This window comes from Vombatus ursinus, unplaced genomic scaffold, assembly GCF_900497805.2.
Source record: "Vombatus ursinus unplaced genomic scaffold, bare-nosed wombat genome assembly UNPS02014941.1, whole genome shotgun sequence".
In the NCBI taxonomy this organism is placed as follows: domain Eukaryota; kingdom Metazoa; phylum Chordata; class Mammalia; order Diprotodontia; family Vombatidae; genus Vombatus; species Vombatus ursinus.
Genome location: NW_020954719.1, coordinates 9,180,545 through 9,206,047, shown reverse-complemented (window position 1 = coordinate 9,206,047; position 25,503 = coordinate 9,180,545). Strand labels below are relative to the sequence as shown.

At 41.5% G+C, this 25,503-nt stretch overlaps 1 protein-coding gene across 2 annotated transcripts in view; it reads left to right on the top strand.

Annotated features, from left to right (window-relative positions):
• The first annotated feature begins 9,572 nt into the window (after positions 1–9,572).
• The window catches only part of BIN2 (bridging integrator 2), a 37,870-nt gene continuing 21,939 nt past the window's right edge, over positions 9,573–25,503 (top strand). The window contains exons 1-2 of one of the 2 annotated variants that reach the window (XM_027844308.1): positions 9,573–9,754; positions 19,857–19,937. In XM_027844308.1, the coding sequence (XP_027700109.1) occupies positions 9,677–9,754; positions 19,857–19,937 (159 nt within the window). In that variant the 5' untranslated portion in view covers positions 9,573–9,676. Of the gene's footprint in view, positions 9,755–11,160; positions 11,253–19,856; positions 19,938–25,503 lie in introns of those variants that run through there. The other variant, XM_027844309.1, reaches the window with a different exon arrangement.

Below are 25,503 nucleotides of genomic sequence, written 5' to 3'. Positions count from 1 at the left end.
GGGGTTGGGAAGGCTTCCAATAAAAGAAGGTCATATAGTTCTTTTTTTTTTCTTTATGGCCATATGGTTTTTTCTTAAACATCTCCAGCTAGGGCCAACCCAGAACCTCCTCAGGCAGTTCATTTAATTTGGGAATAGATCTAATCATTATGACATTATTTCTTGAGTAACATTGTTTTGCCCTTGCCAAGGTGATCAGGGTGCTGGAACAGAATACTACCTCCTGGGTCAAGCTTAAATCTTGACCAAGATTTCTTCCTTCTTCCATCCATCCCCTTCAGAGTTACCCTGACTGGATGGACAAAGCCAGACTTTGACTGACAAGGTAGCCCATCCCACTCTAGGAAAGTGGGGCAGGCAGAAGCCAAAAGAGTACGAATGGAGGTGTGGCTTAGGAGGGGCTCCTACAATCAGTGGAGTGGGAGACTCGGAATATCGGAAGCCCTGAAAAGCAGAAGCAATAGAAATGGAAACAGCAAGAATAAAACAACGAAAACTAGATACTGCAAAAACGTAATGACTAAGCTTGGTTTCATAGAAGAGATAGGGGACAGTATCTCCCCTGGTTCCTCACAGAGCCGTGGGGGACTGTGGGTACGGAACACTTCATACGCTGTCAAGACTTTTTGGTAAGTTGGTTAGTTTTGCTGAACCATCTTTTTTTCTTCTTTTTTAAATGGATACTCTCTGCAATGGGTAAGAGAAAGGGATACACAGCAGCATGGAGGTGATATAAAAACCAAGATATTAATAAATTTATTTAAGAAATACAACTTTTAAAGGTTTTCTTTGTCTTTCTTTTTTCTCTTTTTAAATATGATCAATGTGGTTAATCCTGGCATTACTGATCTGTATGTGTCCTTGCAAAATGCAGGGGAAAAGGAGGAAGGGGGGAGTCCCAGGAGGAGAGAGAAATTCATTTTACACCTGAGGTATATAGTTTGCCAGAGAAATTCTCTGTTTGGGGGCTTGAGTCACAGAAAGAGAATTATTCATTCACTACTTATTACTTTCCAAAATAGGGAAAGAAATTTGGACTTAGACCTTTCTAGGTAAATGTGTCAGCAGCTTTGGCTGTAGGAAACTATGAGAACTCAGGCTTGGAAGAGAGGGTAAGCTCATTTCCCCTACTGTTATTTTCTCCAATTAGATTTGAAAGTAAAACCACACTCCAGAAGAAAGGAGCCAAAGAAGAAGCCAGAGAGAAAGTAGTTGCCTAAGGACAAGAACTGAAAGAATCATTGAGAAGGAATAATCTGACCCACTGGAGATTGCAGGGGGTGGCATTTGAGAGGAACCACTGACCTTTTATCAGCCTAACATAGTACGGCACCACACTATTGCTATATTTATTTCTAGGAACTTCTGGAGCAACCAAGTTCCTTCTGATAGCCACTCTCATATTTAGTCTTTTACTCTGTACCAATACTAGCTAAGACAGAGGAAGCAAATCGATAACATGACAACAGCCAACGTTTATGCAGCATTTTAAGGTTTGTAAAATGTTGTACAAAGGTTATCTCATCTGATCCCCACAACAACCCTTGAGGTAGGTACTATTATTATCCTTATTTTACAGATGAGAAAACTGAAATTGAAAGAGATATTTGTGGCAGGATCTGAACTCAAGTCTTCTTGACGTCAAGTCCATTGCTCTTACCCTCTGCAATACCTAGATGCCTCCTCTGTTCTCCCTTTCCAAATTCCTTTCAAAGGCCAGGCCAGAGGATTTTGCCTAAAATGTAAAAAATGGCTATCAGTCTATCAACCATCCTTAATGGGATACATTGGGTCAGTAAGTAACCTGGGCAGAGCCTCTACGTTCCATCCAAGGCAAAGACCTCATCCTGTCATCTTAATAATTTGATTAACGAGGTATCATCCGGGGCAGCTAGGTGGCACAGTGGATAGAGCACCGACCCTGGAATCAGGAGGACCTGAGTTCAAATCCGGCCTCAGACACATAATGCTTCCTAGCTGTGTGACTCTAGGCAAGTCACTTAACCCCAATTGCCTCACTAAAAAAAAACAAACAAGAAAAAAAAAACCCAAGGTGTCATCCTTGACTAAACTCTTCCTGGGGATACCCTCTGCCTAATATGTATGTGTCCTCCAGTGCTCAAAGGTTATGCCAGCAGGACAAAAGCTTTCTTTAAGTCCTATCCCTTCACACCTCTGCACTGGTTGCACAACTCACCTGTATTCCTCATCTTTCCCTCTTAGATCCTTAACTTCTTTCAAGGCTCAGTGCAAGTTTCACCTTTTCCATGTAGCTGGAAATCTGGGAAAGCTTCAAGTATCAGTGAGATGACTGCTGTACTTTTCTTGTCTGAAGTCCAACCTAGCTAATTGTAGAGAGGCTTATCACTAGGCAACAATCAATCAATTAATAATCAACATTTATTAAGCACCTACTATGTGCCAGGCAATATGCAAAATGCTGGGGATACAAAAAGAGGCAAAAGACAGTATAGTCCCTGCCCTCAAGGAGTTCACCAAAGTGATGAAATTTTAGGCCACAGAAACTCTTGGACCCATCTATTAAGTCAAAGAAGAGTTTTGACCTGTGTTACTATTCCTCACTCACCACACTCCATTTTCCATCTATATTCCACCTATGCCCTAGCTTGGGGCAATCCCCATCCCCAATGTGCAGAATGTTCTCTTTCGTCTCCATCTCTTGGTTTCTTTGGCTTCCTTCAAGATTCACCTTAAATCCCACCTTTATATGGGAGGCTTACTTGGTCTCCCTAGCTGCTAGATCGTTTCCCTCTGAGATTACCCTCCAGTCTACATTTTATATGCAGCTAGGTGGTGCACTGGATAGAGTGCCTAGCCTGGAGTTAGGAAGACCTGAGTTCAAACCTGACCTCAGACACTTACTAACTGTGTGTCTCTGGACAAGTCACTTAACCCCTCTTTTCCTCAGTTTCTTTATCTGTAAAATGGAGATAATAATAGTAGCTACCTCCCAGAGCTGTTGTGAGGAACCAATGAAATAATAATTATAAAGTGCTTAACGCTTGACATGTAGTAAGTGCCATATTAATGTTAGTTATTACTATTATTGGTTACATGTTGCTTCCCCCGTTAGAATGTGAACTTGTTAACTGTCTTTTGCCTTTCTTTGTATCCACAGCACTTAGTACAATATCTGGCCAATGGTAAAAGCTTAATAAATGCTTGTTGATTGACTGGCTCACTATTGGTGAAGGGAAGATTCATAACGATAAAATTACAGAACAGAGCCAAAAGTACTATACCGAAATACTCATTAAGTTGATATTCAGTGGGTATTCATTTAATATCTAGCATGGATGTGTGATGAATTGGAATCAGAATATAAATGGGCATATAGATACATGCTAGCAAACAGAGAGGGGGAAAAGAAAAGAGAGAAGAGATGAGGAGAAAGAGAAGAAAGGAGGAGAGAAGACAAAAGAGAAGAGGTAGGGAATAGAAGAATTAAGGAAGAAAGGAAAGAAAGGAGAGAGTGGAAAGAAATAGTGGGGTGCAGAAAGGTAGAAAAAATTGAGAGAAACCAGCCTGAGTGAAGAAAGCAAAGAGTTAAGAGCTAGTCCAGAGAAGAAAAAAAAAGGAAGAAGGCTGGGGGGTAGGGGTGGGGGTGGGAGGGAACAGGGAGGATTGGAGGAAGGTAGTCAAAAATAGAGGACCACAAACTAGATATAAATCAGCACAATGGGACTGGAACTAAAATAGGCAACAGGATCTTGACACTATGAATAAGAGGATAACATAACCTTCCATCATCAGTTCCCAGCAGCCCTTTGGAAGGTCAGTGGGTTCCATTTTGAACCATCCACAGAAGGGCAATATGAAAAACTTAAAGATGAGATAATTCATCAGGAGAAGAGAAGGCTGAAGGGAGAATGAAAATGGGGGATGATATCAAGGAGTCATGAGATGTAAGGGAAAATAATTTACTCATAGCCATTTGGGCTCTTACTTTACTCCAATCTCTGATGAAGAGGTAGGTTTTCTCCTTGACAGAGTCAACCTAACAAACAAATGAAGGGTCAACATTCAAATATGTAAATATATATACAAATACATATGCATATACATATATGTGTGTATATGTGTATATGTACATATATATATATAGAAAGAGATGATCAACCTTTATATATAAATACCAACCTTTATTTATATATTTGTGTGTATGTATCATTGATCCCATCATTTTTCTGTCTTCTCCAGCAAATTGCCCTTCAACAAGCTCACTCTCCTACCCTTAAAAAAACCCTCTCTAGACTTTATCATCCCTTAAAGTTATCATCCTCTATCTCCTCCCCTTTTACAGTCAAATTCCTAGAAGGAGCTGTCTACACTCATGGCCTCTTCTTCCACTCCTCTCGTTCATTCCTCAACTCTTTGTATTCTGGCTTCTAACTTCTTTATTCATTTTTTTTAATTTAATAGTTCATTGTAAAGTTGTAGATTTTTCCCTGCGCTGAAATTTTTTTTATTAATTTATTTTGATTTATCAACAATCACTTCCATATGCTATTGAGTGTAAATTTTTTCTCCCCCTTTTTCCCCACCACCCTCTCCAAGATGGCGCGTAATCTGATATAGGCCACACATTTACATTCATATTAAACATATTTTCACATTAGTGATGTTGTAAGTAGAAATTAAAACCAATAGGAGGAACCATCAGAAAGAGGAAACAAAACTCAACAGAAGAGAAAAAAAATAACAATTCAGCTTCCATAGTTCTTTCTTTGGGTGTGGATAGCATTTTCCATCACAAGGCCTCTGGAGATGTCTTAGATCTTTGCATTGCCAGGAAGGGTTAAGTTTATCAATATTAGTCATCACACAACGTGGCTGTTATTGTATACAATGTTCTCTTGGTTCTGCTCACTTCACTCAGCATCAGACCATACAAGTCTTTCCAGGTTTTTCTGAAGTCAGCCTGTTCATCATTTTTTATAGCACAATAGTATTCCATCACATTCATATACCTAACTTCTTTATTCAACTGAAACTTCTTTCTCCAAAGTTACCAATGTTCTCTAAATTGCCAAATCTAAAGGCCTTTTCCTAATCCTTGTCCTTCTTGCCCTCCCTGTAACCTTTGACTCCGTTCCTTGATACTGTCTCCTATCTGGGCTTTCATGACCCTGCTCTCTCTGGTTCTCCTTTTACCTGTTTGTCCATTACATTTGTCTCCTTTACTAGATCATTATCCACATGACTCCCCCCTAACTGTGGGTGACACCAAAGCCTCTGCCTTGGGTCCTGTTCTATTTTTACAGCATCTTACTTGGTGATCACATCAGCTCACATGGATTTAGTTATCATCTCTAAACAGATGTGTCTCAAATCTATATAGCTAATAATTATAATAGCTAACGTTCATACAGTGACTTTGCAAAGCACTTTACAAACATTACCTCATTTTATCTGGGTGACAACCCTGGGAGGTAGGTGCTATTATTGTCCCCATTTTACAGATGAGGAAACTGAGGTCTACTGAGGTTAAGTCACACAATCTGAGGCTAGATTTGATTTCAAGTCTTCCTGACTCCAAGTCTAGCGCCGCTGTTCACTGGCCCACCTAGCTGCCTTATCTAAGCCTGTCTGTCTCCTGAGGCTTCAATCATACAGCTCCGTAAATACCTATTGGGCATTTTGAACTGGAAATCAAATTCAATAGGTAAAAAACAGAACTATGTATCTTTCCCCTCTCCCAACCTAACTCTTCCAAACTTCCCTCTTTCTCTCAAGAGGACTACCATCATGACATGCATATTCTTCCTCACCTCACCTATCTAATCATTTGCCACATCTTATCATTTATACTTCTATAACATCTCTCTGTCTCTCATCTCTTCCCTCACACGGCCACCACACCAGTTCAGGTCTTTATTATCTCTTTCCTGGACTTTCGGAATAACTTCCTAGGTGGTCTTGCTCTGCCATTCTAGTCTATCCTCTACACAACTGCAAAGTTATTTTTCCTAATGTGTAGGTCTGACCATGTCACCGACTCAAGAAATTCCAAAAGAAAAAGGACCTATATGTATATAAATATTTATAGCAGCTCTGTGGTGGCAAAGAACTGGAAATTGAGGGGATACCCATCCATCGGGGAATGGCTGAACAAGTTGTGATTGTAATGATTGTATATGTATATACAGTGAATGTATATGATTGTAATGGAATACTATTGTGCTGTAAGGAATGACAAGCAGCATACTCTCAGAAAAACCCAGAAAGACTTACATGAACTGATGCAAACTGAAATTGGCAGAACCAGGAGAACATTATACACAGTAACAATAATATTATACAATGATCAACTGCAAATGACCTAACTATTCTCAGCTATACAATGATCTATTTGACAATTTGAAAGGACTTTTGATGAAAAGTGCCATCTAACTCCAGAGAAAGAACTGATGGAGTTTGAATGCAGATGGAAGCATGCTTTTTTTCCTGTGTCTTCCTTCGTAACATAACTAATATGGAAATATGTTTTGCATGATTGTACACATATAATCTCTATCAAGTTGCTTGCCTTCTCAATGGGGGGGAGGGGAGGAAAGGAGAGATAGAATTTGGAATTCAAAATTTTAAAAAACAAATGTTAAAATTGTTTTTACATGTAATTGGAGGAAAAAATAAAATATAAGTAAATATATTTTTAAAAAAGAAAGAAAAAGAAATTCCAACAGCAAATATAAGCTCTTCTGGTTAGCGTTTAAAGCCCTTCACAATCTTGTCCCATTTTACCTTTCCAGTCTTACAACACATTACTCCCCTCCATACACATTACAGTCTTGTCAAACTCTCTGGTCTCCATGATCCAGGCCTGTAACATACTTTCTTCTGACTTCTGCATCTTTAATCCTTAGCTTCTTTCAAGGCCAGTCTACGAGCATTTATTAAGCACCTACTATGTGCCAGGCACTACCGTAAGCACTCCAGATACCAAGAAGGACAAAAACGAAAACAAAAAAACCCACTGTCCTCGCTCTGAAGGAGCTCTCAGTGTAATGAGGGATATAACATGCAAACAACTATGTAGAAACAAAATATATACAGGATAAATTGGAGATAATCTCAGGGTTTCAAGGCGCAGCTCAAGTACTGTCTTCTACTTGAAGTCTTTACTGATCTCTTCCCCTCCCCCGCCACCTCCACACAGGCTAGTGCCTTCCCCATAAAATTATCTTGTATTTGTCTCTGTTTTGTATATGCCTATATATGTATGTACATATATGTGTACATACTATCTCACCTTTCTAAATTATAAGTTCTTATTTTTGTGTTTATGTCCCAGGACCTAGCACAGTGCCTGGCACTTAGTAGGTGCTTAATAAATGCTTGTTGGTTTGTCGATTGATTGATTCTTTATGCTTCTGAAGAGTGGATGCCTAAGGAACAAGAAGGAGCATTTGTCTACTTACTCTGAAGACAGGACAAGGGGGAGGAACTAAGGTTCCCATTGCAATAATAAAAAAATCAAACTTTGACCAGTCCTCTCATTACTGGGCTACCCTGTCACTAGTAGCCTAAATTAAGAAATGCATTTAGATGACAACTAGAAGTTATCCTCAAGATTCGGGCACTCAGAGCCACTGACTGAGAAAAGGTACCCTGAGGGGAGGGTCGTGGATAATGGTGGGCTGAGGCAACAGCTGGGCTGCAGGCAAGTCCCTCAGATTTCCCAGAGTGTCTCTGTGCAGTCCCTCCCTGGGAATAGCTTGACCTTGGCCAAAGGGCATTCTTTGTACCCCATCTCCTATTCCTAATTTAACCAACCTTAGTGTCTCAACCTTAGGTACCAATACCCCATCCCCTTCTCTAAGACACTAAGTCCTTATATATTTTTCCTCTCTGCTCTGATTCTTCCTTTCAGTCTCCATAGCTATGATCCTAATCTGGGGCCTCATCACCTCAAGCCTAGCCAACTGCGACAACCTCCTTCTGGCCAGGTTATCAATTAAACAAGTATTTATTGGTGGTTTACTAGTGGTTGCTACGCACTGTGCTAGGTCCTGAGATATTAGTACACACAAACAAAGAAATAAATAGACACTCCCTCAAGGAGCATGTTCTATTCTACTGGAATTGAGGAAGGGTTCAGTTCGGGCTTGGACAGAGAACTAAAGGAAGCCAGGGAAGCCAGAAGATGGAGATGAGGAGGGAGCTCCATCTAGGCTTGGGGATGTTTCAGCCAATGGAAAATGCCCCAGAGTTGGGAGATTAGGTGCCTGGATAGCAGAAGATGAGGTAGGGGAATAAGGTGTGAAAAAAGATAAACTATGAACTGGAGATACAAAGAAAAGTGAAAATTGCTCTCCCAGAGCTCACAGTCAAATGGAGAAGGCAACAATGCAAAACCTATGGCCAAATGAGACAGACAGGTTAAACTAGAGATAATCCAAAGAGAGAAGGCACTTGCATTAAGGGGGATCGGGCCTGCACAATATACAGTCCACAGCCAGCTAAAGGATTTTCCCGGGGGGCCCTGGAAAATGTAGGGTTGCCACTGGACACCCTCCTGTTTGTTATATAACCCGCAGTCTGTCTCTAGTCTGACCTATCTGCGGCCCAAAGAAGTTTAGCCTATTTTAATTTTGGCCCCTACCTACTGCTAAGTCGTGCAGGTCTATCTATCCTAGAGGAAGATAAGAGAGTATGCATTTAGAGGTGTTATATCCCTTGTTCCTAGAAGATGGGGTTTTTATTTAGGATTTCCCTTCAAAGCTGCTCCTCAGAACTTTTCCCCAGCAACCAGGAGAAGGCCTGAGCTGGAAAGGGGTCACAGATGCTTCCTTCTCCTTGGGGGGGGCAGGGGTGGGGGAGAGAAGACTTAAAAGAGGAACTCTTATTGGCCCTGAGTCAGGAGCCTGACCCCTCCTCATCCGACCTGTACCCCCAGCCTACAGCTCTGGGTGAAAGTCTGATGGTCCCAGTTCCATCCCAGGGTGAATGTTTGGGGTGGCCAGGTCTGGGCCTGGTTTGGGTCCGGAAGACCCTCCCCACCCCCACCTTTGGAGTGAATATTTGGGGATGGCAGGTCTGGGCCTGGTTTGGGCCCAGAAGACCCTTCTCACCCCAACCCCCAGGGTGAATATTTGGGGTGGCCAGGTCTGCGCCTGGTTTGGGCTTAAGATCCCTCTTTTCCAGGGTGTGTGTTTTGGGGGGGCTGTGATTATTTGGGGAGGGGAGCAGGAGCCCACCCTTCCCCATCCTCATCCTCTGGGTAAAAGGTCTGGTGGGACCACCCTCATTCCTAGGATGAATCCTTGGGGTGGCCAGGTGTGGGCCCGGTCTGGGCCTAAGATCCCTCTTTTCCTAGGGGGAGGGGAGTGTTGGGGGGGGTTGTGATTATTTGGGGAGGGGAGCAGGAGCCCATCCTTCCCCACCCCCACCCTCTGGTGGGCCAGCCCCGCCCCAGGGTGAACTCTTGCGGGGGCAGGTCTGGGCCCAGGGTCCTGTTTCCACCGAGGGGGGGGGGTAATTAGGGAGGAGAGCAGGAGCCGCCCCCCCCTTACAGGATGCAAGGCATGCTGGGAGCCGGCCACTTCCTTATCAGGCAGCTCTGGAGGAAAACCACAGGGTGACAGAGGCTACTCCCGGGGGCCCACGGTCAGACGAGGACAGGAGAGGGTGGTCAGCGCCGGATGGGATAAAGATGGCCGAGCGCTCGGGCAGCAGTGCGGGCCTCCTGGCCAAGCAGATGCAGAAGAAGTTCAGCCGGGCCCAAGAGAAGGTACGTGGGGCGAGGACTCCTCCACATCTGCCCGGGGGGGCAGGAGGGACACCCCCCTTCACCGGGCCCTGACCTTTCACCTGCTCCATTATCTTTGACTATTTTTCACATATTTGGGGCTAGAAGGGGCCTTATCTTAACACCTCCCCTCCTCCTCCTTCATCATTTTACATGTGAGGACACTGAGGCCCAGGGAGGGCAATGACTTACTTCCCCCCAATCCCACCCCCACCCGCCAAGTTTGCCTAAGGGGAAGGGGGAGAAATCTATAAGGTCCTTTTTCCTAACCCTGAAATCCAGGCCTGTGAGGGGTAGATATGGCAGAAGCAGAATTCATATCCAAGTTCCCACCCCCAACTCAAATTGGGATTCGAACCCAGGTCCTCAGACTCCCCAAACGATGCCCTCTCTGGCCCTTCCAGAAAGGAACAAGATATTATCTAGGGCAAAGTTGGCAAAGCACTTTCCAGAGATAATCTCCTTTGACGAATGGATGAGGTGGTTAGACCCTAAAGGTCCTGGTGGTTCATAAAGTTTCAGAGCTGGAAAAGACCTTAAAAACCGTCCAATCCAATTTCTCCATTTTACAGATTACGGAACCACTACCAGCAGAGGGGCTTTGGTAGATTTTGAACTGGAAAGTGACCATCTAGTCAAAGTGTGGTCCAGGAAGCCCTGGGGCTCCCCGAGAGAGACCCTTTCAGGACAACCCTGAGGTCAAAATTATTGTCATAACACTCAGGTGTTTTCATTTCAATTAGGTTCAATACTGATAGATATCTCTTACTCAAACAAATGCTCTTCTCAATCATTTTTAAGATTATAAAGGGGTCCTAATTTCAATTAGGGTAAATACTGATAGGTATGACCCACCTAAATTTTAAGAATGTAAAAGGATCCTAATTTTGATTAAGATCAATATCGATAGATATGACCCACCTAAACAGAAACTCTTTTCAATTATTTTTAAGAGTATAAAGGGGTCCTAATTTCAATTAGGGTCAATGTCGCTAGATATGAACCCCCCCCAAAAAACAGAAGCTGTTCCCAATTACTTTTAAGAAGTTAAAGGGGGTCCTAATTTTAAATAAAGTAAATATCAATAGATTTGACCCTACCTAAACAAAAGATCTTCTCAATCATTGAATGTAAAGGGATCTTAATTTTAAATAGAGTGAATGTCAATAGTTATGATCCACCTAAACAGAAGCTCTTCTCAGCAAAGGAGTCCTGAGACCCAAAAGGTTGAGAACTGATGATCTGGTACAACTCCCTTATATTACGAAAGAAGAAACTGGGGCCCAGAAAAGGTTAAGTGACTTGCCACACCTCAGATCACCTCAGCCCCACCCCTGCCCCACCCCTGCCCCACCCCCACCGGCCAAGGGGGAGGATTCGATGAGACACCTGGAAGTGTCCCTTTTTCTGATCCTGAGATTCTGGCCCTAAAGGGGATAGCGAAGTAGACATGAGAGCTTAGATCAGAAGGTCTCAAAAGGTAAGGATTAAGCCTGTAAAATTTACTCTTGTGCTTAGTTAGGCAGGTACCTAGAAAATAAGGCAGTAAGTCAGCACTGGGCATGTTTCTGCTACTCCCTGTGCCCTTCCTGTGACATAAGAAATACCCAGGATGATGAAAGAACGAAGCATCTCTCCTTTGGCCCTGTGCTAATCCCCTGTTCCCATCCATCTGCATAAAGCAATTTGTTTTTGAAATGTCTTTTGCATAGGTCTATATTAGGCCATTCAACCTCTTCTCTGGTGATGTTAAACGCTTCTTGGAATCAAAAAGACCTGGATTCAAATCCTGCTTCTGACATTTACGTATGATGTTTGTGTGATTACTATGTGATGTTAAGCAAGTTTCTTCCAGCTCAAAAATCTGTGGGCTGCAGGTTGTGGTTTCTTGATTTTTCTCTTCTTTGTTCCTTTGTCCCATCCAAACCTCACAGAAGATAAACAATTGAGATTGGGGGTTATGAGTTAACATGCTAAAGTGGTTCTAGTCTCAGTACCTAAGGAGCTTGTGCAGTCCAGGGGAGAGCAGATTCACTCTTGGAAAATCACTAGAGGCTGTGGAAAATCATTTGTGGAGGCTTCAGGGTCTAGTAGAAGGGAAGGCTTTGGGATGTCCAGACTTGTTATCTCACATCTTCTTTGACCCTGCTTTAACAATCCTACCAGCCCTTTCCATTGAGAGTGAGCTCAGCCTGAGAACTCAGCTGGAAGCAGTAGGGTGGGACTTGTGGCTAGCTGAAGTGGGTCAGGGGGCAGGATGTGGGCTGGGAGGCAGAACCTGACAAAGTTTCTCAGAGCACTCTTTTTTTTTTTTTTTTGTCTGTTAACAAACATATTAAATGCTTACTATGTACCAGGCACTGTGCTAAGCACAGGAGATACAAGGGACCTGGGATTTCATTGGCATAGGGCCTAGTCTAAGTGGTCTAAGGACTCTCAGAGTCTCTCCGGGGTCCTCGAGGTCAAAACTATTTTCATAATACTAAGATATTATTTAAATAACCCACATAAAAAAAATCGGTTTGAGGTCTTTGATAATTTTAAGAGTAAAAAAGAGTTCTGAGACTAAAAAGTTTGGGAACTGCTGATATAGGGAATTTCCAGGTGAGGAAACTCCTACCACTACAGATCAGTGCCTTCTCTGCAATTTAGAGTCTCAGAGAGTTACCTAGAGCAGTGGTGTCAAACTCAACAGAGGGCCCACTAAACTGTGTGTGTGTGTAAAAGGATATTGTATTTTTATTTATTTTGTTAAATATTTCCCAGCCTCATTTAAATATGGCTGTAGTTGAACATGAAGCCCTGTTTGAGAGAGCCCTGAGAAGTAAATTTTTCCAGGGTCACACAGTCAGTATGTGTCATCTGTGGATGTTTAATGTGGAGAAGAGAAGATTCTAGAAGAGCATGATGGCTATTGCCAAGTATTTGAAAGGCTGTCATGTAAAAGCAGGATTGGGCTTGCTCTGTTAGTCTTAGAGTCAAAACCAAGATCAATGGGTGGACATCACAAGAAAGGCCAACTTAGGCTTGGTGTCAGAAAAGCAACAACAACAACAAACAAATAAACTTCCTAACAATTAGAGCCATCCAAAAGTTCACTGGACTGCCTTTAGAGGTAGTGAGCTTCCAGGGTAGATGACCACCTTAATGATATGTTAGAGTAGGACTTCCTTTTAGGGATGGGTTGGATTGGTTGGCTGCCGAAATACCTTCCAACTCACAAATTCTGTGATTCTGTGAATCTTTAGTCATGGAGTAAACTTCGGGTTTCTCTCTCCCCAAGGCTAGCATAGTATTCTACATACAGAAGACAACATTTATCAGGAACTCTAAGTGCAAATTGAAGCATAAATTTTTTTTTACTTTATTTTTCTTGGCCTTTTTTTTGTAACATGGCTAATATGGAAATGTGTTTTGCATGATTTCACATGTTTAATTGATACATTGCTTAGTGTCTCAATGAGTAGGGGAGAAGTGGGAGGGAGGGAGAGAATTTGGAACTCAAAATTTAAAAAAAAAAGAATATTAAAAAAAAATTTTAATTTATCCAGCTCCTGTTCATTTAAAAACAAATATTTTAGCCAATTCTTCTACTCCCTTTACCACCCAGACTTTACCAAAATTTTTTCTATAATTGTGGTGGAAAGGAAACAGAATTTGGAGTCAGATGACCTTGTTTCAAAACGAAACTTGGCTATTTACTGATCACTTTTGCCTATTCACCTGTGCAACTGGACCTCAGTTTCTTTATCTGTAAAATCAGGGTGCTTGACTAGACTAAAATCTCATCTGAATCTAAATCTACATTTAATGATCTGGATTCTAGTCCTGAGTGCAGCTTATTATGACCATGAGCAAGTCACTAAATATCTCTGGGTCTCAGTTTTCTCTATCTTTAAATTGGGGATAAAAATATTTGTACTGCCAAACTTCACACAGGATTATGTTGGGGGGTGGGTTGGAGTGCTATATAAATGCTCACTAATATCCACTCCTTCCCTAAGTTTTGCTTCAGGAGGGAAGAAAGACCTGGCCTTTGGATAGAGGTATGAGAAGGACGGGTCTTTACCCACCCACCTCCCAAGCAGAGAGCCAGACACCAAACTGTCACTGTACCATGAGAATGATTTCCTGTGCTCAGTCCTTTGCTTGAGTGCTAGGATACAGGATACATCGGGCACACACCCAAGTCACAAACATGAGAGATAGAGACAAGCATTGAGCTAGGACAGCTCAGTGCAGAGTGTTCTAGACAAAGCAAATGCCTTAAATGACAGGAGCAAAGGGGCTTGGGTTTTTCCCACTGGAGAACGAGAGTCAGCCTGTGGTGAAGTTTCATGGGTGGTGAGGCTGATGAGTTGGCACGAGATTTTCCCCCCAGGGAATATGCAGTTTCCTGAATTTGAAAGAAATATCCTCTCAAGGGATTTTCCAATTTTATCCCGGGGCCCTGGACACTGTTCAGTAGAAGGATCTCTCTCAGGAAGCCAGCCTGAGCCTGCTGGAGAGAAGCCCACCTCCCCTGCTTTTCTCCTTGGCTGTCTCTGGTTTTCCTTGACCAACATTTCTTATCATTACCATGATTCTGTCTCAAAAAAAGAGAAAGAAACAGCTGAGTTTTTGTTCCTCTTCTATCCCTTGAAAGAAATTCTCCTGGCCTGATATGAACCAGGGCCAATCTTTAAGTGCTTGTCCTGATTCAAGGAGAGGAAAAGCTGAGGTTCTAGGTCCACACATTCCATAGATTCTTTTTTCTAAAATTAAATGTTTTATTAGAAACTGAAAACTAAACATCAGTACAAACAACTACACTTGCTTAATAAGTATTTACATTTTTAAATTAATTTAATGCAGCAAGCACCATCAACCTTTTTTAGTTTCTCCTTTTAAGTCCCCACCAGGACTCTCTGTCCATTCTCATTCGTGGCTCATAAGATCAGAATTAATATCTATCCTATGATTGTAGTTCTGGGTTTTTGTTTTTGTCTTTTGCTTTGCATTATTTAATAAAAATCTCTCCAGATCTCTTTATTCTACTTATACTTGTACATTTTAATTGCTTCATTTTATTCCATTATGCTTTACAGTAATCCATTATATTAATGTATTACAATTTATTGAACTATTTCTCTGTTGTTTGACATTAAGGTTGCTTCCAGTTTTTTTGTTTTGTTTTGTTTTTGCAGTTACAGATGATCTTGCTATGAACTACACTCATAAGTAATTTTTATTTTTAATTGCTTTTTTGGTATATTCTTTGGATCATTGTCATTTTCCAATTATTCCTTCCCTCTCTGCTCTCTTGCTCTCCATTACCACACACAATAGAACCCTTCCTTGAAACGGTTAAGTATACTCATACCCTCATAGATTGTTTAATTGTCTGAACTAGAAAGTACTTTAAAGAACATCTCATTTTGTAGATGAGGAAGCTGAGGCCCAGGCAGAAGTCACTTGCCCAAGATCACACAGGTAATGACAAAGTTAAGAAGACCTCTACCAATCAGACTAGGAGCCCAACCAGGCCAAAAAATCCAGGGATTCCAGATAGGGCTTCCCCCGAAGGCAAACTTCTTTTCCTGGGCCTTGGAACCTTGTCTAGTTGTCCTCTAGACAAATCTTGGGAGTCAAAGATTGACCTGGGCCAAAGAGTTGTAATTTATAATTAATGTTGGGAGAGGGAGATCCCTTTCTCCCAGGTCTCCAATTCCAGAGATGGGCCCCAGTTCTAGCAGAGGAAGAGAAGGGCGGAGATAGGGGAAGGAAGTCTGCCACACCTATCACTTCACAGAACGGTTTTGCCACATTCTGTTGGGGGAAGTGTGTGATATGTTGGGTTAGAGAGGCTGAGGAAGCCCTATACTCAGGGCTGTATGGCAATCTGGTTGTAGCACAACAAAAACAGAGATAGAAAGACAGGGTAAGAGGGAAGTGAAGATTCTGATAAAGGAATAATGAACTCAGGTTTAAAATGGTTACAAGATTGCTGGGCTTCACACCAGGCAAAGCCCATAAGAAACCTCAGACCAGAGAGAGATCTATGGGGGTAACTTACATGTTCATGCTGCTAAATCAGTTTAAATCCATTATCTCACAAACACTCCATGAGATAGGTAGTATAAGTGATATAATCCCCATTCCACAGATGATGAAAAGAAAACTTAGGGAAATTGATTTGCGCATGGTTACCCACCTAATAAGGAACAGAGACAGGACTTCAGCCTGGTCTTGTCTCCGGCTCTAGTGCCGTCTCCACCATTCATAGTCAACAAACATGGATTAAGTGCATAGAGAATACAAAAGCACCATTCTACCGCATCTCAAAGCGTCTCTCAAATAGACCAACTAACATTTACAATGCATGACTGCTTACAAAATGCTTTCCAATTTCATGGCAGGATCATATGTAATAGCAAAAACTAGGAAGCAACCTACATGTCCACAAGAGGGGAATGTTTAATTATGGTACATTAACGTAATGGAATTTTTATTGTTATTCACTTATTTCAGTCATGTCCAACTCTTCGTGACCCCATTTGAGGTTTTCTTGGCAAAGATCCTGGAGTGGTTTGCCATTTCCTTCTCCAGCTCATTTTACAGATGAGGAAACCGAGGCAAACAGGGCTAAGTGGCTTTCCCAGAATCACACAGCTAGTAAGTATCTGAGGCTAAGTTTGAACTCACAAAGATGACTCTTCTTGACTCCAGGCCTGGCACTCTATCTACTTGGACACCTAGCTGCACCATGTAATGAAATATTATGATGTAATTAAGATCAGCAAGTAGGGGAAATACAAAAAAATTTGAGAAGACCTTTATAAAAATGCCAAGTGAGAAAAAAAAAAGCAGAACCCAAACACTAGAGTACACTCTAGCTACAATTATAGGAAGAATAATAAATGAGGGGAGGGGAATCTGATGAGAACTTATAACGAGGGTTTTTCACCCTTTTTTTGTCATGGACACTGTTGGCAATTTGGTGAAGCCCATGGATCCCTTATCAGAATAAACAGTAGAAGTAAATCTAAATTTCAGTTAGAGGTTAGTGAAAATAAAGATAAATTTTTTTCCCATCTAAGTTCACAGACACCATCCCACCTTAAATCTATCCATGGATCCTTTGGTAATTTTTTTTATTTTGGTGAGGCAGTTGGGGTTCAGTGACTTGCCCAGAGTCATACAGCTAGTGAGTGTTGTGTTTCTGAGGCTGGATTTGAACTCAGGTCCTCCTGACTTCAGGGCCAGTGCTCTATCCACTGCTCCACCTAGCTGCCCCAATCATTTGGTAATATTAACCCATAGGTTAAAAACCCCTGATTTAGAGGAGTGACTGAGAGTCTTATGATACTTTATTCACTGAAATTAAGTAGTTAAAATGCAAATAATTACTAAGCCAGTTTAGTTCCTTATACTGATGATCAATTGAAAAATACAAACCATTAAAAACAAATGCTTTCCGCACAACACATCTGTGAAGTACAGTCATGTCAATACTATTGTCAGTTCAACTTGATATATATTGATAAAGCATTTGCAATTTGCAAGGCTTTGTACTAGGTATTGAGGGGATGGGGATGGAAAACAACACAATTGCTTCTGTCAAAAAGGGAAGAAAAGGCAAGTATACAAATAAAGATATTTAATGTGATAAAGGTGAAGGGCAAAGTGCTGTAAGAAATGTGAGGATGTTGTTTGATCATCTGAGCAATGTGGTGAATTAAAAAGAACACTCAACGAGAGTCAGAGGACCTGGATTCAAATGACAAGTTGAGCAAGTCATTCATCTCTTTGGGCCACAGCTTCCTCATTTGTAACGTGAGCAGATTGAACTAGATGATTCTGATAATATATGTCTGAATATCCGAGATCCTCACAACAGTCCTCTGAATCAGGGAGTTTGGGTATTATTATCTCATTTTGCAAATGAGGAAACTGTGTCTCAAGGAGGGGAAGTTAGTAAAGGCATCATCAGGATTCAGTTCTAGGTTTTCTGAGTCCAAATGCATTGGGGTATTTCCCTCCCATTATACTACAGCAGAAAGATTTCATAGAGAAGATGGCATAAGGGAAGAATTATGCCAAGGAAAACCTAAATGGTGTTACAGAGTTAGACATGACTGAGCCCAAATAGTACGGAAATGTGTTTTACATGATTTCACATGATATCAAAATTGTTTGCCTCCTCAGTGGGTGGGGAAGTGGTGGGGGGAGGGAGAGAATCTAGAACTCAAAATTTAAAAGGGAAAAAAAGGAAGAAAGAAAGGAATGAACACTAGATTATAAATTGTATGAGATGGTTCAAATTCCAACTATGCTACTTACTACCTGTGTGACCTTGTATAAATAACAACCCTTGGGCCTCAGTTTCCTCCTCTGGAAAATAAGGGGTTTGAAATTAGATCATCACTAAGGTTCCTTCTAGCTCTAAATTGACAGTCCTAAGATATTTAAAGTGAGTAAGTGTGAGTTGTTTTTATTTTCCCACTAAGCTGATGACTAGAGTCGCTTCCATAGAGTTTATGAAGACAAGAGCTAATACATGTCTCCAAGGGGAGGAAAGTGAAATTAAACAAGGGTGAATCAAACAATGGGAATCCACTAACTGGATTCTCATCCCCTGAACAATGTAGAATGGTCTGTAAAAGTGAGAAGTCTGATTACAGTTAGAATGAAGAAAGATTGAAGTCACCCAGTCAGTTCTCTTCTCCTTACTTAAATTTTTTGTTGATATCTTTTGTTTTTATATCACCTTCATTTCTATACATATCCCTTTCCTTTCCCCTATCCAGAGAGCCATTCCTTATAACAAAGAATAAAAAAGAGACCCGCCCCCCAAAAAAAGTAAAACCAACATAGCCACTCAGCCCAACAATATACACAATGTTCTCTTCCCACACTCTTCTACCTCTTCAAGTAAAGGGAGGGGTACATTTTCTTATCTCTTCTTAGGTGTCAATCTTGGTCATTATAATTATAATTAGACAGTGTTCAGTTTTTTTGTTATTGTTATCAATTTTTCCTTAACATTGTTATAGTCATTGTGTATTTTGTTTTCCTGGTTCTGTTTACTTCACTTTCATCAGTTCATAGAAGTCTTCCCATATTTCTCCATAATCTTTTACTGAGTTGTTTCTCCAAGTGCAGCAATATTCTATCACATCCATGAAATACAATTTGTATAGCCATTCCTCAGTCATCTACTTTGTTTCTAGTTCTTTGCCACTTCAAAAAGTTGTGCTGTAAATATTTTGGTGTATATAGGACCCTCATTTCTACCTTTTACACCCTTGGATATAGTCCTAGCAGTGGAATCTCAGGCTCCTAGGGTATAGACATCTTGGTCAGTTTCTTAGCACAATTTTAAATCATTTTCCGGGATGGAACAATTGACAGCCACCACCACCACCACCACCACTGCCACTACCACCAGTGTATCTTTTGTTCTACAATCTTTTCAACATTGACTATTCCCACTTTCGTCATCTTTGCCAATTTGGTAGACATGAGTTGCTTTGATTTCCGTTATAATTATATTATGATTTACATTAATATACATTTATATTAAATCTTGATTTACATTGTTTTACATTTATTATTTGGAGCAATTTTTCATATGCTTGTTAATAGGTTGCAGTTCTTCTTTTGGGATCCTTTTGACGACTAATCCTTTGGGGAATGACTTCTATGTCTTATATGACTAATGTCTTATATATTTGTGTTAGCTCCTCATATATCAAATATCAGACCCAAATCAATATTTGATGTCATTTTAAAGCCATTTCATAGCTTCCCTTTCAATCCTGTTTTCATTAATTTTGATTATGCAAAAGCTCTCAACTCTTTTAAAGGCACCCTAACATAATTCCAAAGTGGATAATCTAAAAACTATTTCTAGCTGGTTTTGAAATGTGTCATGTGGTGGGGAAACAGCATATCTACCTTCCTGCTTCCACTGAGCTCAGGCACACGTTGGATTCCTGTGGATAGCACAGCAGGGGCAGTGAAGTGTGGATCTAGCTGGGCGGGGGTCACTTACCATTCCATTCATGATTAAGAGACAGTAAAGTATCTCATGTTTTTCCAGGTGCTGCAGAAACTGGGGAAAATAGCAGAAACCAAAGATGAACGCTTTGAACAGGCTGCCCAAAACTTCCACCAGCAGCAGGTGAGTGATGGCCAGGGGAGGACGATGGCCATGACGTCCCAGTGGCCACATCGAGCAGGTAGGGATCCTGGAAGAAGAAGAACTGCTCTTGTTTCACAGACCAGGGACCATGTCTGCCAAGACTTCCTCCTCCCCAGGGCAAGGGACTGTCTGGTGACTCTCTACCTCCCTCAGAAACAAGAGGAACTTCATAGGATCATAGATTTAACCAGTCAATCAATAAGTCCTGTATTCCACTGCATAATCGTCACAGATTTTATGCCAAATTTTTTGGCAGAAAAGTGGAGTACGACCATTATGTGAAGCTTTTTTTTGTTTTTTGTTTTTTTTAAGGCAATTGGGGTTTAAGTGACTTGCCCAGGACCACACAGCTAGTAAGTGTCAAGTGTTTGGTCTCAGGCCAGATTTGAACTCAGGTCCTCCTGATTTCAGGGCTGGTGCTCTATCCACTGCGCCACCTAACTGCCCCATGTGAAGCTTTTTTAGAAAATGTGCAGGCATTAATTTAAAATCACTTATTATTAAACTGTCTTTGGTACAAGATTAGGATGCATGTAATACTCGTGAATATATATTAAAATTGAATATTAACAATACACATGCACTGAGAATTCTAGAGTGGCTCACAATGCACCAGAGATAAATGTGTCTCCATATGCCACTGGTGAACACATTGCCGCTCGGTTTACCTTTTCAGCGGCGTAACGAGCAGAATTATACCGTGTGATGATTACTTGATGGAAAGTCATAAACCAATTTTTGGACTGAAAAACACACACACACACACACACAGCACAACGAATATGTGGTGGCAACAATTATGTTGTAAAATACAGTACTTAAGTGCCCCTTATGTGCCAGGCATTGTGTTAGGCGTCAGGGATTCAAGTACAAAAGATGAAATAATCCTAATTCCTAAGGAGTTTATAATATTCAAAGGTATAGGTCACCTAGTCCAACCCCCTTCTTTACAAACATGGAAACTGAGGTCCAGAGATAGTATATGAATGGTCCAGAATAATGGTAGTACAATACAGTCAAGATTCCAATCCAGGTCCATACTTGGTTTCCAGAACCAATGTTGCTGGTGAGCACAGCGGGTAAGAGCACCAAGCTGCATCTGGACCTGAAGTTTGACTCCAGCCTCATTGGTTTCTTAGCTGGGTGACCATGAGGCAAGGCATTTAACCTCTCTGTGCCTCAGTTTCCTCACCTGTAAAATAGGGCTAAGAACAACACCTACCTCTTTGGATTGTTGTGCCATCAGATGAGAGAATATTTGTAAAGCGCTCTGTAAACCTTAAAGAGCTATGGATACGCTTAGCTATTACTATTGTTGCTCTTCCCACTACCGCAACATGTCCCACAGGCAGGTTCACTATCCTTTTCTCCGCTAAGAGTTCCAAGTCTCCACATCTCCCCGCACCGTTCATCCCAACAACGTTCTGTTTGTGCCCTAGGCACAATGGTTGTGAGTGCCAACCGCTTCCTTTTTTAACTCAATCTCTCCCTTCCCTTACTTCCTAACTTCCTAGTTGCCCTCAGGCTGTCCAAACAGAGGCCTACCTAAGCCCTTCCTCTCTGGAAGTGCCCACTTTCACCAAATTAGCAAACCCTCCTCTTCCCAATTCTGACACGCTTCACTTATAGGTATTAATGGGAAAGTAATTCAGTTTGTACTATGAATGACTGACAGACTTAAGAGTAAATACCCCTCCAGGGTATTTACATATTAAATGAGGTGTTTATAAGTGTTTTGCCGAGTACCACTAAATGAGCTGAGGAGTATTTCAGGTTTTTGTAATTGGATTAACATTTTTTCAATTAATAAAAATCAATTTTCTCTCCCTCTCACTTTCTCCTACCCCCATCGGAAAAGGAAAAAGAAAAAACAAAACCCTTGTGACAAATATGCGTAGTCAGGCAAAACAAATTCTGGCATTGGCCATGTCCAAAAAATGTCTCGTTTTGCATCCTGGGGTCCCTCACTTCTTTGTCAGGGTATGGGTAGCATGTTTCATCATTAGACCTCTGGAATCATGGTTAGTCATTGCATTGATTAGAATTAAATCTTTGAAAGTTGCTTAACTTTACAATGTTGTTGTTATTGTGTTCTCCTAGTTCTGCTCTAGATCAGTTCCTACAAGTCTTCCAGGTTTCTCTGAACCTATTCCTTCATCATTTCTTAGAGCACAATAATATTCCATTATATTCATATACCATAATTTGCTCAACCATTCCCCAGCTGATGGACATTCCCCTCAGTTTCCTTTTTCCCACCACAAAAAGAACACACACAAGTCTACATATATACATATATATGTGTGTGTATACACACATGCATAGACACATATATGTATATAAACACATATACATTTGAGAGAGAGATCATACATGCATACATGTATCCTTTTCCTCTTTGATTTCTTTGGGGTAAAGGCCTAGCAGTGGCATTGCTATTTTAGAAGTTCAGTAACTTCTGAGGAATAGTTGTAAATTGCCTTCCAGAATGGCTGACCAATTAACAGCTAGAGGAGGTATATTTTAATTTGATTGAACTTAAATGCTGAAAAACTCCAATGTAGTTGCAACTGCAACAACTATGAGCAATGAAAATCAACATTCTACCACATGTCCTACCCTATACGTAACCGTAAATTACAACTAATCTCAGATATGTGAAAAGTATATGAACTGAGGTTTGAACTCCTAATTCCAAATCTCACTATCCCATTCACTGCTCTGGTTCTTCAAAATCTTTTCATTCTTCCTCAAACTTCCCACAGCTCCCCTCCTCCACTCTTTCAGCTGAGAACTTTCTTGCTTCATATTTTATTGAAAAAAATCAAGACCATTGGTGGCACAGTGGATGGAGCTCTGGCCTTGGAGTCAGGAAGACCTGAGTTCAAATCCGACCTCAGACACTTAACCCTTACTAGCGATGTGACCCTGAGCAAGTCACTTAACCCCAATTGCCTCACTAAAAAAAAAAAAAAAAGCAAAATAAAAAAAATCAAGACCATTCCCAGAAAGTCCCTCTTTTTCCTTTCCTCTTTATCTCACATCACCCAGAGGCTTTCTACCATCATCTCCTCCTCCTTTGTCTCAAATGAATGGAGCCTTTCTCCATGCTAAGGCAAGACCCTCCACATGCACAAATGACCCCATTCCATCCCATCTTCTCCAGGAAATTATCTCTTCTACTATTACTACTCTTTCACTTTTATTCAATCTCTCCCTATCCACTGGTTACTTCCCAGCTTCCTATAAACATGTCTATGTCTCTCCAGTCCTGAAAAAACCCTCCTTGATCCATCCATCCCAGTTAGCTTTCATTCCATACCTCTCTCCCTTTAGTGGCTAAACTCCTTGAGAAGGCTGACTACAGTAGGTGTCTCCATTTCTTTTCCTCTCTATCTGCTCAACTCTCTACAATCCAACTTCTGATTCAACCAAAACTTCTTTCTACAAAGTTACTAATGATCTCTTAGTTGCCAAATCTACTGGCCTTTTTTCAGTGCTCATCCTTCTTGTCCTCTCTGCAGCCTTTGACATTATTGATCACTCTCTTCTCCTTGATACTCTCTCCTCTCTAGGTTTTTGGGATACCACTCTCTTATTTATTTTTTTTAAGGCAATTGGGGTTAAGTGACTTGCCCAGGGTCATACAGCTAGTAAGTGTCAAGTGTTTGGTCTGAGGTCGGATTTGAACTCAGGTCCTCCTGATTTCAGGGCTGGCACTCTATCTGCTCTGCCACCTAGCTGCCCCAGGATACCACTCTCTTTTAGTTGTCTTCTTACCTATCTGACTGCTCCTTCTTAAGTCTTCATTATTGGATCTTTGTCCAGGTCAGGACCAATAACTGATGGGGTTGGGATCTGGACCCCAAAAAGGAAAAACCCTGGACTTTCCCACACGGCCAAATGTCTGGCATTTGCCTGAGGCTCTAATCCCATCAACTGGCCTTTCATTGTGGCTACACTCAGTCTCCCAATTCTCTGTTACTCTTAACCTAGCCTAGCCTTCCTTCCTCTTATCTCCCTAGGGCCCCAGGCCACTTCCTATCCTTAATCCTAGCTAGACTCCATTCTCCCTTGGCCACCGTGGTCCAGGTCCCTGGAGTTCTATTACCTCATAAACTACTTGGCCACTCCTAGATCCCTCCCACAGTCTTTCTGTATGTAAGGTCCATCTTGTCTCCACTAGATTGTAAAAATCTGAGCACCTTAATGACTCCATAACTTAGGCTAAAATGCCTAGGATCACACAAGATAGTACGGGCCTGCGGCAGGATTTGAACTCACGTCTTCCAAGTCCAAAACTCCACCCAGTGTGCCATCAAGCTGCCTCCCTTCCATGTCCCCACTACTCCACAGGTCTTTACATTTTTTCAGCCCAGTCAGTTGATCCTTCATTTATCCGTTTCACTATGTTACTGTTTTCTGAAATTGTGTCCCATCTCACCCAGCGAGTTACCCCTGTCATACTGGAAGGTCCCCAAGGGTAGGGATCCCAGGGTCTCCAGTTCCCTCTAGGTAACCCCACCCCATAGTGTACAAAATTGTGTACATCTCATGGAAGCACTCAGCACCAAGGAATTGTGACTGGTTGGTTGACTGAAGGCTGGCCCTGTTTATACAAGGGGTGGGAAAAAACTGACTCAAGCTTGGCCTTTGATGGGTGTGGAGCACTTGGCAAAGCCTCAGAGATCAGAGATCACAGCATTTTAGAGCTGAATGGGATGTGACATACAGATTGTCTAAGCCCAAGTCATTCCTTTTGAAAGATGAAGAAAAGAGCCCAGAATGAGGCAGTGACTTTCTTAGCATCACACAGCTAGTTGGTATCTAAGAGCCCAGGGCTCTTTCCATGAGAATCAGATAGATCAGTGAGGCAAGAAGAAAGAAATTGGGAAGTTCCTCTTCTAGAAATGAAAAGGCTGAAAGACAGGAGGCAAGTAAGGAAATATCATCCAGAAATGCTCCCTCACTTTCCCCATCTGCCTTGAAGATAGACTTAAACTGAAGCATGAGGGCATTATATTAGACCTCAGGAGGAATGTTGTGATTGAAGTGATTATGAGATATAACTAAAAATCTCTTTTGATGGAGAGTCTGAGACTCCCTTCCTAGAGGATTCTCAACAGTTTGGATTAGGTTAAGGGTGGACCTGCTTTCAACAACAGGAGATGAATTAAATCATTTTCCCTTTATGTTTTTAATTTGTATTAATATCTTTTGTTTTATAAAATACTGTCAAAGTCCCAATGTCTCTGGCCCTGACCTAGACTTTGGCATATACCTTTTCAGGGAGCTACACATTCCCACCCCCACTGACATGGCCTTTCCTACCTTGTCTCAAGCCCATGTACGTTAGGGCCTTGACTTTGTACTTGGTTAGCAATAAACATCGATGTAATAAAAGTTCATGGTGCTCTGGACACTGGATTTGGAGTTGGAAGACCTGGGTTCCATCCAGCCCCTTCTCTGTCATTTATCAGCTGTGTGACTTTGGGCAAATTACTTTTATCTCCGAATCTTGGCTTCCTTGTTTGTACAATGGGAC